This window comes from Pseudorasbora parva, chromosome 4 (assembly GCF_024679245.1).
Source record: "Pseudorasbora parva isolate DD20220531a chromosome 4, ASM2467924v1, whole genome shotgun sequence".
Taxonomy (NCBI): domain Eukaryota; kingdom Metazoa; phylum Chordata; class Actinopteri; order Cypriniformes; family Gobionidae; genus Pseudorasbora; species Pseudorasbora parva.
Window position 1 is genome coordinate 42,192,857 of NC_090175.1, and position 16,018 is coordinate 42,208,874.

Consider the following 16,018-nt stretch of genomic DNA (forward strand, 5'->3'; position numbering starts at 1 on the left):
TTTTGTCATTTACTGTCCTCTCTTCACATATCATAAAGGTGACAAAAAGCACTAGCCTAATGGTTTAGAAGTACTCTGACACATTGAACTGTGGTGCTTATGTGTTTGAATACTTTGACTGTTGTCTGAATAAATTGTGGCAAAAAGACCACGAATAAAAAGAAAACATATGTTCCGTTAAAATGACTTTACATGAAAGTCAATATATATTTATACATGAAAGCCATTTTCCAGCACCACATCCAGCAAATTGCATGTTTTTAGCATATACCTAAATAAAGGCTCACCGTGTTCAGTTATTCCAGTATTACGATTCATTATATTGTGGTTTTTGTGTTAATTTGTTATTCGTGGATTGTGGACTGAAACGCAGACAAGGGACAGATGATAAAAGATGGCAGGGAGCTGTCTAAACACACCAGTCCCTGTCAGCGCAGATGGAGGCTGAATGGCAGACTGAAAGAGGAAAGGGATTTTCTTGGCATTAAAATCTTTCTTTTCTTGGCAGAGCTCTCTCTTTGCTGGTTGTGAAGGTCTATGGGCGGAAAATTGGCTTCTCAGGCTCACAGATGGTCTAAGGCTCAGTCCACACACGCACACATGCACACACTCACTCCAAAACTTTCAGTTTTTGGTACACCGTTGAAGTTCACCCCTCCTTTCTCTCCTCCCGTTTGCCAGTAAATGTTTGTCAGCTAATCTAGTCATCGAATGGGAATTACACAAGCGTCTGTCAAAATTGCACATGTACTGTCATGTAAGATGACCTCGCACCACAAAATTTTGACCTGAGTATGTGTGGGAAAAAGTGCCGATGCTGTCACTGCATTCTGCATGTACATATGGAGAGGGAGCAGAGCATGAATATGCAAACACACGCACAGGATGAGCATATGAAGGCGTTTCTTTTTGTGGCACACCTATACGATCTTTATTCATTTTGTATTCATTTATTTTCCCCAGCAGAGAGACATCTGTGTGTTCAACACAGAATTGGTTGTGTTATAGGGCGCAGAATAACATGTCATAAGCCCCTTTCACACTGCGATTCCAGCAAATACACGGAGAATGCGACCCGGCATTTGTTCCCGGGCTGCTAGATTTGGTCCATTCACACTGCCAGCGAAATACCGTAATATGTGCGCTTTCACACACAACCCATAACGGTCCCGGATCGAGTTGACACGTGACATCCGGATGTGACGTATAATGGCGAGCGATCTCAGCTTCAGCGCAGATAGTAAGGAGCTCCGTGGTCTCGACTTGTGTCCAGTTTGCACACATTTCTGCTTGTTTAATTTTAGTTTCTTTTGTATACGAACACTCTCTGCGTTTAAAACACAGACTAGCTCTTTTGGCACTGCAGGGTTGTATTGAAAAAACAAGCTCTACGAGTCGCGCGATAACTACGTACACGTTGCGGCATTAGTTGTGGCTTTTGTTCATACAGCGCTTGTCCCGGATCGAAACCCGCAATGTTACTAGGTCCCCGACCCGGGTTCAATTCGGTAATCAATTCCGGGACGTGGTTTTCACACAGAAGGCGACCCGGCAATGTTCCGGGAATATTGCGGGTCCGACGTGCAGTGTGAAAGGGGCTTTAAAGGGATACTTCACCGCCTTTTCATTTTAAACTATGTTATTCCCTTAACTAAAACAAGCTGTTACATACCTTTCTCGTCTCAGTGCGTGCACTTAATCTCTCTGACGCGCGGTGACGATCTGATAGCATTTAGCTTAGCCCACTAAGCCCAGTTCATTCACTATGGTACCAAACAGAGATCAAGCTAGAAGCGACCAAACACCTCCACATTTTCCCTATATAAATAAAGTTACACGAATAGTTGAACGACATAGTATGGTGACATAAAATAAAACGTGGCGTTTTTCTAACCAGATTAAAAAGGAGAACTATAATGTATCGCGGAATAGCACTTCTGAGAGTACTTCGACTCGGCGCATTAAAAAGTCCCGCCTGAAAAATCCTCCCTCACATCTCTCCCTCCCCATCTCATTTCTGTCAATGGGGAGAGGGGGAGATGTGAGGGAGGATGTTTCAGCCGGGACTTTTTACTGCATTTCTGTGATAAACCTAACAGTATTTATTATTTATTATTTTTTTTAACCTCATATCCAGACGAATCTCATCTAGTGTTCCCATCCGCTATTACTTCCATATGCTTAGGTCAAACCGGCGCGATCATTATATATATAGTCCTGCAACGGGTCGGGTACCCCACGGGTATCCGCGGGTACCCGCATAAAAGTGGCTAAAACGGGTGGATTGTGACATTAAATTTACGGGCGGGGATGCGGGCGGATAATTAACTCTGTGCGGGTGGGTAGAAGCGCGATTGAAAAATATGTGCAATATTTCTGTGGCGAGGTGAACGAGCGAGAGAGCGAGCAAGACCGGGCGTGATTGTGAATGAGCTTCACCTGTGAGCCACACCGGTCTCGAGTCGTCTGAGGGAGCTCGGAGGCATATAAGGACGAGCTACACCAATAAAGGATAAGAGATCACCAGACATGGATTTGACGTTCAGTTGTGTTTACGTTTTATTATGTGTGTGCGCATGGCAGATGTCCGTGAGGGGCTGCACGTTACTTTCGCTTAGTTTTGTTAAAGTCTTTTAAATGTTCGCCCGGTTTCCGCCTCCTTCTTCCCCCCTCGAACATACTGTATTACAATTTCTATGTCCAAATTACGATTACACACACACACACACGCAACAACGATATACCATTTGACCCATCACGTCACCACCACTGGGACAGTGCAACTTTTGTTGATGCCTCTCGTAGCCCAGATGGAGCGAGCGTTGCAGGAGTAGCGATGTGTGAAGTAAAAGTAAAGTGGGTGAGTGGAGTAGGCTATATGAAATTGTTGACAACGAGTATTTAAAGGCACAGCCTGTTTCATTAGCCCATTCATGGCACTGTTGATGTTGAGAGAGGTGCAAGATAAAAAATAAAGCATTTTAATTTGAATGATTTTAGCGTGTGTGATTTATCGCGGGCACGGGTCGTGTTACGGGCCAAATATTAACGGGTCTGGGCGGGTGCGGATTTAATTTTGATTTTTCACAGGTCACGGGTCGAATCTGGTGCTAAACCTTGCGGGTACGGGCGGGTCTCCTAAAATGGACCCGTGCAGGACTCTGATATATATATATATATATATATATATATATATATATATATATATATATATATATATATATATATATATATATATATATTAGGGCTGAACGATATTCTGTTTTAACATCGACATCACAATGTGCGCGTGAGCGATAGTCACATATAGTAGCCCATGGTGTATTAAGAGAACACGAGTTTGTTGCTGGGGTGACATACACGTTCCGGCTTGGCATTAACGCTTGTCCGGGACAAGTGGATTTTTTGAAGGGACAAGTGAAAGATAATTTTACTTGCCTGACGGACAAGAGCCTGATTAAAACAAAAAATAACTAGCGAATCACCAAAATGCAAGAATGTTTGTGCATTGATTCAGTGTAATTGGCGATTGATAGTGGATAATATGTAATGAACTGACGATAATAAGGTCACGCTGTTGACGCTCGTGCAGCCTCTCGAGGAGAAATTACAACACTTGAGCGTTTTTCTGAATACCATCATGACTGAAAATGACACTGATTTCATATGACAGTTCCATAAACAACTAATTAACATTCACTTAAAGTCACTTACATTTTAGATGCAAAATTGAGTGTTTTCGCAGCAGAACTGAAACGCGTCTCACTCACAGCAACAAGTGTGTTACTGAACGTTTCAGCGTTTGAATGAATCGTTTGAATGAACGACTCAGTGACCCACTCATTAAGACGGTCACCTGCTGCCACCTACTGGAGGTTTAGTTTCATGTTTACACATACTTTCCAACATTTCTTTTTGTCACTTGTAATTAAGCGTTCTTATTAGTGAAATTATTAATATCATGGAATGGTAATTATTGACTTTAGCCTGGATATATTCCTCAGTAGTGCCTGTGTGGATAGGCCGAATGAGGCATCAACATAATATATAACTATGATCGTGCCAGTTTAACCTTACCTGACAGGAGTATTGATGGTTGGAAACACTAGATGAGATACACCTGGATATGAGGTAAAAAACTAACATAAATACTGTTCGGTTTCTCAGAGAAACCGATCGGTTCGTGTCTTAAGACATCAATGTGTCGTCACGAACAGCAGGGTTTTTGTGCATGTTGTCTAAGCATGTTTTTTCTTTACTCTCATAGAATTGTTACCCATTCACATACATTATGACGGGCAGACTGCAACGGTTGGAATTAAAAAATCTTACTTTGTGTTCTACTGAAGAAACAAAGACACCTACATCTTGGATGCACTGGGGGTAAGCTGAAAAACATCACATTTTCATTTAATTCAAATAAAAAATGTATGATCTTTTATTAATATTGTTGTAGGTAGAATAGTTACATCTATAGGTAACATCCCTCCTTCTCACTCTGTGTTAATCTTTGCCATGGACATGGCGAAAGATTTTTTTTTTAGTTTGATATGCTGTTTGATGATTAGCTTTTGATTTTTGTGTAAATCATTTTGATTTAATTTGCAAGTACATTTATGGTGCTGCATTAAAATTAACACTTGCTGGGCACAAAATGCAAGTAATATGCAAGTAAAATATTAAACTGCTAATAATGTCCTAACATTTTAAAATTATAATTATAAAATTAGAACCTTTTTTTAGTTAATCTAAAATTGGCATTTGCAGAAATTATGCATGTATATTGGTCATAAGAAATGCATAAGAATGGATTTAATTTTAATCCACAGCCATACAGAGTGAAAGAGCAATATATAGTGATGAATAGAACAAGTGAGTTGAAGACGGTGAGCAATGGAAATAAGAGGAACAGAGAAATTGAATTGCTAAATCAGCTCTTACCTGATCTCTCTCTCTCTCTCTCTCTCTCTCTCTCTCTCTCTCTCTCTCTCTCTCTCTCTCTCTCTCTCTCTCTCTCTCTCTCTCTCTCTCTCTCTCTCTCTCTCTCTCTCTCTCATTTGTGCTCAGCGTTATGGTGCCGCATCAATGTGTTTATGCAGGTCAGACCCCAGGTGTACACGTTCTCATTCTCGCTCTCCTGCATGTGCACGTGTGTTTCCCTCATGGCTGGTAGAAGAGGGGAAACCTGAATGATCTGTATATTTACAGCGTTAGGCTGCAGCAGTATTTATGATCCTTAAACGATAAGCCTTCGGGAGGCTCGTAAAGGAGAAGTGTGTGTTTGTGTGAGAGTGGGGCTTGACTCAAGTAAGGCAAGACTGGAGACAGGAATATTTATTTCTTTGTTTATGTTTGAGAGAGAGAGAGAGAGAGAGAGAGAGAGAGAGAGAGAGAGAGAGAGAGAGAGAGAGAGAGGGGTGGACATTGTAGAAGTTCAATAATTCAGGATGTGCTTTATGATCTCTTGAAGATGCTCTAGGTATTAGGGTCTAGATATTTCAAGCGTGTGTTTTAATTTCATTTTAAGAACTTTCTGTTTATCCCTTCTTTGATGGAAAGCAAACGGTGTCAAGATCTCCTGTGTGTGCATGTTCAGCCTTACTGCTGTGTGTATGGTTTATCAATACCATAAAATAAGCTATGAAATATTATGAGGGTCATCAAGGACAAATCTGTCTCCTAGGAAACACATACTTGTACACATCAAACACACACTTCACACCTTTAAAAACAGCGTACTGTGGCAGTACTAATCGCATCATATGGTTATACCATATTACCTGAATATATGCTGTACTGCATTACTGTATTTCATATGGTATTTATTCCAATATAGAACACCATAAATAACAAGAATAGCATGATATTTCTATGATACATGTACCAGTGTAACATCATGCTGTTGTAGACATATGTCCACACATCAGGATGTTACTATGGTAACATGTCTGCATTACCATATTCCATGTACTTATTTTGAGGTAGAATGGTATGACTACCAAGAATAGCAAGGTGTTACTATGGTACACTACTATTCAAAAGTTAGAGTTTTTTTTTTTTTTTTAGGAAAATAAGGAATAAAGCTATTCAGTCAAGACTCATTAAATTGATCAAAGATGGCGTTAAAGACATTTATAAATGTTACAAAAGATTTATATTCCAAATAAATGCTGTTAAAAAAACCCATCCTATTCATCAAAGAATTCTGAAAAAGTATTATGCTTTTCACAAAAATGTTTAGCAGCACTATTTTCAATATTGATAAAAAAGAAAAGTTTCTTAAGCACCAAATCAGCATATCAGAATGATATCTGAAGGATCATGTGACCCTGAAGTAATAATTATTATAATTTCGACTGAGGTACAGTTCTGAAAAAAACAAAAGTATTTCCTTGATGCATATCCAAGAAACCATGGCAATTTCAAGGCACTTTTTTTGTCAGTGGCATGCAGGGCAGAATGTTTCAGTGTGCCTTTAAATGTACGTCCTGGGCTCGAGTTACAAGACATCCTGAGGATTTTCAGGCTCTTCCAGTATAAAGAAAAGAGGTATATTGTTTCTGGAGGTGGTCTGCCTGCCAGATGTGTTCATTCTCCTAACCATGAGCCTGCAATGGTTTATTTCAGAAGGAAATCCTTTTTCTTTTTTAAATCCATTCCTCCGTCCATCTCCTCTGGCATCTAAACCCTGCTGGCTTGCCCCTTCATCACCTCTATCTGCATTCAATTCCCGCACTGCTTTCTGTTCATCTTAACGGAGACCTATACGAGAATCCGTAAAAGGAAGAATGAAAATGTCATTGCTATGTGCAAAATGTGCCGGGTGATATTTTGGCTGATGAGTTTGGAGTGAATGGAGTGTGTTGTGTGTGTTTCTGTGTGTGTGTGTGCGCGCATCCGGATCAGTCCTATAATTTCATCCAATGGCAGTAGAGGAAATATGAATGCACCAGAGCAGGAAGAATGCTATTTGGAAACTGACACACTCTGAATACATATTAAGATGTTTGTCCATATAGGCGGCAATATATCTGTTTTTTAAAAAACAGAAATGTGTACACGTCATGCTGTGTGTAATGTATACTGTTATGACTATAAATATCCATAGTTTCAGGGAAATGTGTGTCAGATGTGCGTAGTTCTTTTCTCTTAAAGAATGAAACATATTTCCTCTCATGACTGTTCCAGACATGAATCAAAGCAATGAGATTTCTAACCTCTCAGCCTGGTTCAGCTTTGGGTTTCAGGGATGAGATTACATGGTATGTGAGTGTAAGTAGGTGGTGTGTGTGTGTTTGTGTGTGTGTGAGATGTGTGTTTTTTATGATGGATGCAGCTAAACTGAAGTGTGGAAATCTGTTTCATAGCTTAACTTGATGAGAGAGCTGACATTGGTTCGTGTATGTGTGATGAAAGACAGAAAATGAGGACTCTGCTGCACACATTCGTTTGTAGTCTCACTATTTAATCCTCTATCGGACATGTTATGAAAGCAGTATATATAATTGGTGGATTCAGTTTTGTTTCTTTTATATGTTTAGTTTTGATTACATTAAAAATAACAATATTAAAATAACAATTAACAGTATTCAGGGCTGATACTGTAAAACTAGCTGCTACATTACATGACTGAAATAAGCCACAACACTTGTGAAGCCACAACACGCACAGTAATAATAATAATAATAATAATAATAATAATACTCACTCATCTCCACTCATCTCCACTACAAATAGGAAAAAGAGGCTACAATTTGCACGAGATCACCAAAATTGGACAGTTAAAGACTGGAAAAATGTTGCCTGGTCTGATGAGTCTCGATTTCTGTTAAGATATTCAGATGGTAGAGCCAAAATTCGGCGTAAACAGAATGAGAACATGGATTCATCATGCCTTGTTACCACTGTGCAGGCTTCTGGTGGTGGTGTAATGGTGTGGGGGATGTTTTCTTGGCACACTTTAGGCCCCTTAGTGCCAATTGGGCATCGTTTAAATGACACGGCCTACCTGAGCATTGTTTCTGACCATGTCCATCCCTTTACAACTGCCATGTACCCATCCTCTGATGGCTACTTCCAGCAGGATAATGCACCATGTCACAAAGCTCGAATCATTTCAAATTGGTTTCCTCAACATGACAATGAGTTCACAGTCCTAAAATACCCCCCACAGTCACCATATCTCAACCCAATAGAGCATCTTTTGGATGTGGTGGAACGGGAGCTTCATGCCCTGGATGTGCATCCCACAAATCTCCATCAACTGCAAGATGCTATCCTATCAATATGGGCCAACATTTCTAAAGAATGCTTTCAGCACCTTGTTGAATCAATGCAAGAATTAAGGCAGTTCTGAAGGCTAAAAAAAAGGATAGTTCACCCAAAAATAAAAAATTGATGGTTATCTACCTACCACCAGTGCATCCAAGATGTAGGTGTCTTTGTTTCTTCAGTAGAACACAAAGGAAGGTTTTTTAAATACAACTGTTGGTGTGTTAAGGTCATATAATCATGTGAATGGGTAATAATTCTATGAGAGCAAAAAAACATCCTTAGACAACATGCACAAAGAGCCCTTTGGCTCATGGCGACACATTGATAGCCGGATCTCACGAAAATGTGTATAAATAGTACGAGTTTGCAATCTCGTGGAATATATACGCCAAAATGAGTTTTGGCGTGCGTATGGTACGCGGTTTTTCGCGTGCATATGAGACGCACTTTATGGCGTATTATACATACGAACCCCCCACCACCCTAAACCTACCCAAGAGCGTGTCATCTGCACGCCATAAAGTGCGTCTCATATGCACGCGAAAAACCGCGTACCATACGCACGCCAAAACTCATTTTGGCGTATACATTCCACGAGATTGCAAACTCGTACTATTTATATGCATGACCATGAGATCGTGTTGCATAAGACACAAAACGATCAGTTTGTGTGGGAAATCAAGCTGTATTTATGTCACTTTTTACCTCAAATACAAAGCTATATCCAACAGCCTTGAACGCGGTTCACTTCCCGTAAGTCAAAATACACACGCTGGATATACACGCTTCACTTCCGGTAAGGTCAATATCCACACTCTGAATTATCTGTATTATTGACCTTATCGGAAGTGAAGCGCATTCCAGGCTGTTGGATAAAGTGTTGTACTTGATGTAAAAAAATGATACTGTTTTTCAAGTGAGATGAGTAAATGCATGATTACCTTTAGTTTAGAACTACAATAACGATCATGTGTACACACAACATCTCTGCACTTTTCTCAGTCAGATCAGTCAATAAATAAAACAAAGTAACTTGCATTAGCCTACCTATTTGACAAAGTAACTTAGCTATTTTGTTGAATTTTAAAAGTAATGCGTTACTTTACTCGTTACTTGAAAAAGTAATCTGATTACATAACTCAAGTTACTTGTAATGTGTTACAAATTTAAAAATGTCAACCGGTTTTGTAGTAATTAGAAATGTAGAAATTTGTAGTAATTTGTAGTAATGTTCTACAGCAGTGGTTCTCAAATAGGGAGCTGGGGAAAAAAGGGCATTTAATGTAATAAGTTATTATTAATATATTAAAATAATCTGAAAATGCTAAACATAACACCCAAAATCATATTTCTTTTTATATTTTATCAATAACTATTACCTATTTTTAAGAACACAGTTTTTGGGACTTCTGAAATCACAAAATGAATCATGGTTAATTCATTTAATATAGTATTGCATTGAAAAGTTTGAAAACAACAGCTTTGTTACATACAGAGTTTTTGTTCACTGCACATATCTTACTTGTGTTTGCTGCATAGGTTTATAGTCCTACAGTAATCCTTCTTTTCACACCACAAGAAATGCTGAATCATGTGATAGTTTAATTAGTGTGCCCAGCGTCTCCTCCATATGCCCATTTGTATGATATATTTGCTGGACAGTTTTGATTTACATGCAGGAAAGATGGAATTAAGGGATGGAAAGACGGAGAGGGAGAGAAGGAGAGACAGATTGGATTAACCTTGAGAAAATAAGTAGAGGCCATAAAGAATAAACTGCTTAATCATCCTTCCAATCACTCAATGATGTTTCGTGTAGTCACACTAGCCATAAAGCTTTGTGACGACAGTGTGTCTGTATGACTGTGTGTGTGTGTGTGTGTGTGTGTGTGTGTGTGTGTGTATTTATGATCACACATACAGAGGTTAACACTCCTGTCAGGCTTGCTTTCTCCAGACCTGAATCAGTGTGAAATAAAGCTTTGACCATCAAAGGGTCACCATTGACTCTCTCCTCAATGCTAGCATGACTACTGGCCTGAGACCTGTGTTTTCACACACTGCAGTCTCCGTTCCAGCTGACAGGAGTGCAGCATTGCTGTCAGGGAACAAAGCACTCTAGGACAGCATTAAATTCCTCCTTGTAATTAATCTCCTCCCACATACACAACTGCCAGATACTTTCCTTTAAAGTGACAGTTCGCCCAACATTTAAAATTCTTTCATTATTTACTCATGTTGGTGTAAACCCCTTTTCTTCTTCTCTGGAACACAAAAGGAGATGTTTTGAGGAGTATTCATAGTGTGACTATAGTGCGCAGTAGCCTTTTTGCACAGAAAAGAATGTTTTTAGAGCATGCAGTCACAACTGATGTCAAATGCATCATGTGACTCATAATGGATTTTGACAGCAAGATTGATTGGCTGTGAATGAGATTTGAGAGAAGATGAAACTGTAGCGAGAGATATTTTCTCTGAAACGGATCCTTCGCCCTCACACAACATTTGTTATCGCATAGATTTTTGTTCAAATTGGATTATTATTAACTGGATTTTGCCTGCAAAAATTCACCAAAAAAAGTAAAAAAGTCCCCCCCTCTAGCTTTTAATGTTGTTTATGTCTATGTGGTGTTTTTAATATGCTATAATATTATTATATTATGCATATAGGCATATATTAATATGCTAAAAACCATGTGCAAATGCATAAGTCAACACCATTTCTGAGTATTTTTTCTTCTTAAAACTGCAGTGAACCAAAGATGTGACCTTCAAGTAACCAATCACGTTAACGTGTGATCATCAAAATGTACATTCTAATATGTCATTTTGGTGATCAATGATGAGTTTTACGGTATAGGCTACAATTATTGACTACAGGGGGACTTTAGGCTGGGACGTTTTAAGCAAACTGAATTATTTTTGGGCCCTGTATAAACCTGATATTAAGATGCGTTTTGGTCTATAAGATTGACATACTCGTTTACATCTGGTATTTGTCCCTTTTGTTCATTTTTAACCACTTCTGTCCTAATTTCTTTGAGGGGAGGATCTATTGATGGGTAAATGTTTTGAAACACTCAGTTTCAGTCCATCTCATGTCTTTAGTACCTATAGAGTAGTATTGCATCCTTCATATCTCCGAAAAGTCTTTAGTTTTATTATATTTATAAAAGAAAGATAGGCTGTACCGAGTCTTTCCGTAAAAAAACAGAACGCCTGGAGGCGTATCGTGTGGGCGGAGCTAAAGAATGATGAGCGTACACAAAGCGGTGACGTCCTCAAGCGTGGAGAAGAAAACGCTACCCAGATTCAACTAATACAGATATGATCCAGAATCAAATCCGGAGGATGAAATAAATTGAACAGGAGGAGCAACAACAGCAGGATGTCTGTCTCTGTGGTATGTACTGTATTTAGTGGGCTGTCAACATTTGTGTGTGTTTACTCGCAGTTTATGAGGACATGATTCGGTTTATGGACTATTGTATTCGACTAAACATAAGCAGTAGCAAGCAAAACGGTTTTGCACATCAGACTACTGTAACGTTATACATAGAACAACAATGGAGTAACTGTACGTGCATATGAATGACGAAGCACGCTTTGTGAGAACCTCCCCTAGGTTTATTTTTGGTGGTTTTACAATAAACAAACTGACACCTATAGTGGTCAGCTAAACAAATGTATTTAAACACACACCATCGCATGCTCCATTGATGAATTAACTAACGTTATACACGATCGTGTTGTTTACTGATGTTTACTTACACGACGATAGCCAACAACACAGACATTTGAAGCAGTTTTACTCACCGCGCACGACCGTGATCCTTTAAAGCTGGGACCGCTCCGTCAAAAACACACTTCTGTGGTAACTGTTGATTTCGTGAAGTCCTGTGACAGCAGTGACCGTGGAGATCCACTTTTGCGACGCGACTGAAGCGTGATGTGACGCTTCTCATCACTTCTGCGTTCAAATCGGTTCAAATGCAGCGCTGCCTTCCCGGAATGCTGTGCGGAAGCGTTGAAGTCGCTTGATGTCACACATAGGAATAAAGTGAAGCGCGGCGCCACAGAAGTGTTGCTCAGACGAGTGGATCTGCACCTGAGAGAGTGTTTATGGGCGCTGTGCATTTCCTCTCTCGCTCTGGTCGCTCGTACACGCACCCTTCCAGGAGAAGAGCCCGTACGGCTCATACAAGGACATTCCGCTCTGTCGATGTCAAACCGAGCCATACTCGAAAAAAACTCTCCGAAACTTGTGAGAAACCGGAAGGAGTATTTTTGACACAAAAATACTCCATCAAACGTCCAACATTAGGGTTTGAAACTTTGTCTATGTTTAGGATGGGAATCCAAGTCTTTAACAGTGTAAAAAGCTCAGTATGCATGAAACAGCATTTCACCCCCCCCCTTTAAACTTTTCTTTGTGTGTCAGCTGATACATTTATTTGCTTTTCAACTTGTTTTGTACAAACCTGGTGCATTTAAAAATTCACCAACCTCTTTAATTAATTTTTGACCACGCTATATTGGCAGTAGGTCCTTGCAAATAAATATAGCAATTGACTTCGTAATAATGGCAGCTCTCTGGATGAGAAACGAAATGTTTTGCTTTAAACATTGCATTCGTGGCTAATTTACAACGTTAGCATTTACCGCTTTCTGAATGAGATCAGGGTGATAACATTGCAAGTAGCTTTGCAGGTTTGTGCATGATAACCAGTGCACTTTACTTTCATTTACTTTTATTTATCAAATTCCATTCTCTTTGCTGATTTTTTTGTGTTCCATCAATGATATAAAAGCCGAAGTGTGTCCAGACTTTGAAAAGGGCATCATGTTAAAAACACTATTTTTCTTAACTTGTGTTCACATTTCCCTCATTCATGTGTTGAGCGACAACTTGAGGAGCCATGAAATAGCGATGCTGCGAGCAGGTAAATCTATTCATAATGCCTTATTTTATTAATTAAAATATCGATATTTTGCACCAGCATATCACATGGGGAAGGAGAATCCCATGGAATATACGTCTATCAATATTGTTTTCCCATCCTTACCTGAAAGGTTGAAAGTGGACAAGCTCAACGCGTTTTAGACCCTGCTTACAAGTGTATTTAGCATCGTCCACTTGTGATCAGATCGACCATCTTAATACCAGGTGTAGACAGCCTTGGACAAGTCTGGCATGCATCACTAGATGACAAAGTTATGACATTTTATTGAAAAATTACAAGGTCAACAACAACAACAACAACAACAACAACAACAAAACATGCACAGTTATACACAACATTTAGAATAGATTACTTTTATAGATTACTTTTATGGTGCTTTATTTAACTTTTTGGAGCTTGTCAGGCCATGCTTTAATTGTGTATATTTTTCAAAACGATTAAAGAACAACACCCCCCATTATTTTTAGCGGATCTATTCCTATACCCCGCAGATCTTTCAGGGAAAGCACTTATTTCAAGCATAAACTATATTTGGGAACCATTATGGGTAAGATGCTCTAAAATCTGCCTCTTTTGCATTATGCGGTTTGTATTTGGTTGCCCGATGAGAGTCATTCAGCTCTAAACCAGTAATTTTCTGGGACATGATGATAAAATGAAAGAATCATGCTCTCCATTCCACCAGTATACTAATGTTGTGCTGCTTGTCAGTGGCACTCGGGGCACGTGGGTCTGGCTGTGTTTATTTTATGCGCCCTTAGAGCCAACATCTGTAAATAATGTTACAAAAGCAGGCAGAAATTCCAGCTCTCTGTTGTGGTTTGCATAGCCAAAATTGAGACCAAACTCACTGCAGATCCTGCTGTGAATGATTTACCCTTTGTGTCTCACTCTCTTTCACAGACTGCAGTTTGCCATGGATGGGTGGCATCACATTCACTCTTGCATAAAACATAAATTAAAGACAGGTTTGTGGCAAGGAAAATACTAAAAAGGATAGTAACCCACAAATTCACATTAAATACTCATCCTCATGTCATTCCCAACCTATAAAAGTTTAATTTTCTGTTTATCTTAGAAGCAGATATAGCAGTAGGTACTGTATATTACACTGCTTTCACTGTACCTGCTGCATACGTGCACAGACATAACCAACTGTTTTCATGTGAACTGTTTCTGACATAACCTTGAGTGCATTTGAGAGTTTAATTGCAAAACATGAATAGTGTTAATAGGTCTAGTTGAATAGCCTACTCACAGACACACCAACATCCAGCTCTCAGTGCGCATGCGTCGCGTGTGTGTGCTCAAGTTGAGAGCGGCTGTCAGTGATAAGCCTTTAAAACACATGCAGATGGTATTTCATGATGATGAAGAACTGCAATGTCCCGTGAGCGTGTACGCGATATAGATGATCATGACCAAACAGATATAAAATGTTTCAGTTTTCATTCGGGTGTTCAGGAGCTGTTAGGAATAATGATCTGAAACTTTAGAGACACTCTGGGAACAACTGAGACTTATATTACATCTTATAATAAGGGGCATAATAGGTGCCCTATTAATGAAATATGAGAGCTTTCTGTCCTCTCCATACACAACCGCCACTTTGATGCTTCAAGTTCATAAAGAGATCGTAAAACTAATCCATATGAATTAAATGGTTTAGTCCAAATTTTCTGAAAAGACACGATGATGAGCTTTAAATGATGAACAGATTGAATTTAGCTTTTATTCACATATAAACATTTATCAACTCACACATCAGTTGTCATGAATGGAAGCTCAAGTATGTTCACTTGACGTGCGAGAAACAGTGTGGTTCTCGTGTTACACAGCACGTTTGTTCAATAAAGGGGGTTCGTGGGTTAATAAAGGTCTTCTGAAGTAAATCGATGGGTTTTTGTTAAAAAAATATCCATATTTAAAACTTTATAAAGTGAAATATCTAGCTTCCGCCAGACCACCTTCCACTTACGCAGAAAGTGCCTCTTGCAGTTCAAAATGCTTACACTACGCTTCCCCTAGTGATACGTCTTGCCGGTTACACTTTTTTCGTAAGTTAAATATGGAAGGCGGTCTGATATTTTACTTTATAAAGTTTTAAATATGGATATATTTCTTACCAAACTCAATCGATTCGCTTCAAAGGGCCTTTATTAAAGGCTTTATTAGACTTTATATTAAAATATGACCACAGAGAGAAAAAAGTGCCAAAACTGCCAAAACGAGGAAGAAACGCAGAAGAACGTTTAAAATGTCAAAGGATATTTTCAATACATTTACAAATGACACATGTCAGTTTAACACAGAAACAATAAAGCAGCTTCTTTTTGCCCAATCTTCTTTGAAATGTCAGTCTGTTAACTTACATTGTCTTGCTGTAGCAGAATAACCCATCGTGTCGTCGCAGTCATGATCAGACTTACGGCTGTAGTATCAGTGTCCTTGTTTGTACATACATTTCATTTGAAGAAGACATGATGAAATAAATGTGTGCATGGTTCATCTTTAGAGCGCTAGAATATATCAAATATCTCCATAAAAACTTAAACATGCTCACTCCGGTCTGTATCTGTATCCCTATCTATTATGTATGTGTGTGTGTGTGTGTGTGTGTGTGTGTGTCTGTCTGTCTGTCTGTCTGTCTGTCTGTCTGTCTATCTATCTATCTATCTATCTCTCTCTCTGTCTCTCTCTCTCTCTCTCTCTCTCTCTCTCTCTCTCTCTTGTGTGGGACAGCATATAGAAAACAAGTACAGTCATTTATGGACTCTCTG

The 16,018-nt window shown here is 39.2% G+C and overlaps 1 protein-coding gene across 2 annotated transcripts in view; it reads left to right on the forward strand.

The window, feature by feature from the left end:
* The window catches only part of klhl5 (kelch-like family member 5), a 94,654-nt gene that overhangs the window by 11,510 nt on the left and 67,126 nt on the right, over positions 1–16,018 (forward strand). For both annotated transcript variants that reach the window (XM_067441863.1, XM_067441862.1), the window contains one exon: positions 4,268–4,383. In XM_067441863.1, the coding sequence (XP_067297964.1) occupies positions 4,292–4,383 (92 nt within the window). In that variant the 5' untranslated portion in view covers positions 4,268–4,291. The remainder of the gene's footprint in view (positions 1–4,267; positions 4,384–16,018) is intronic.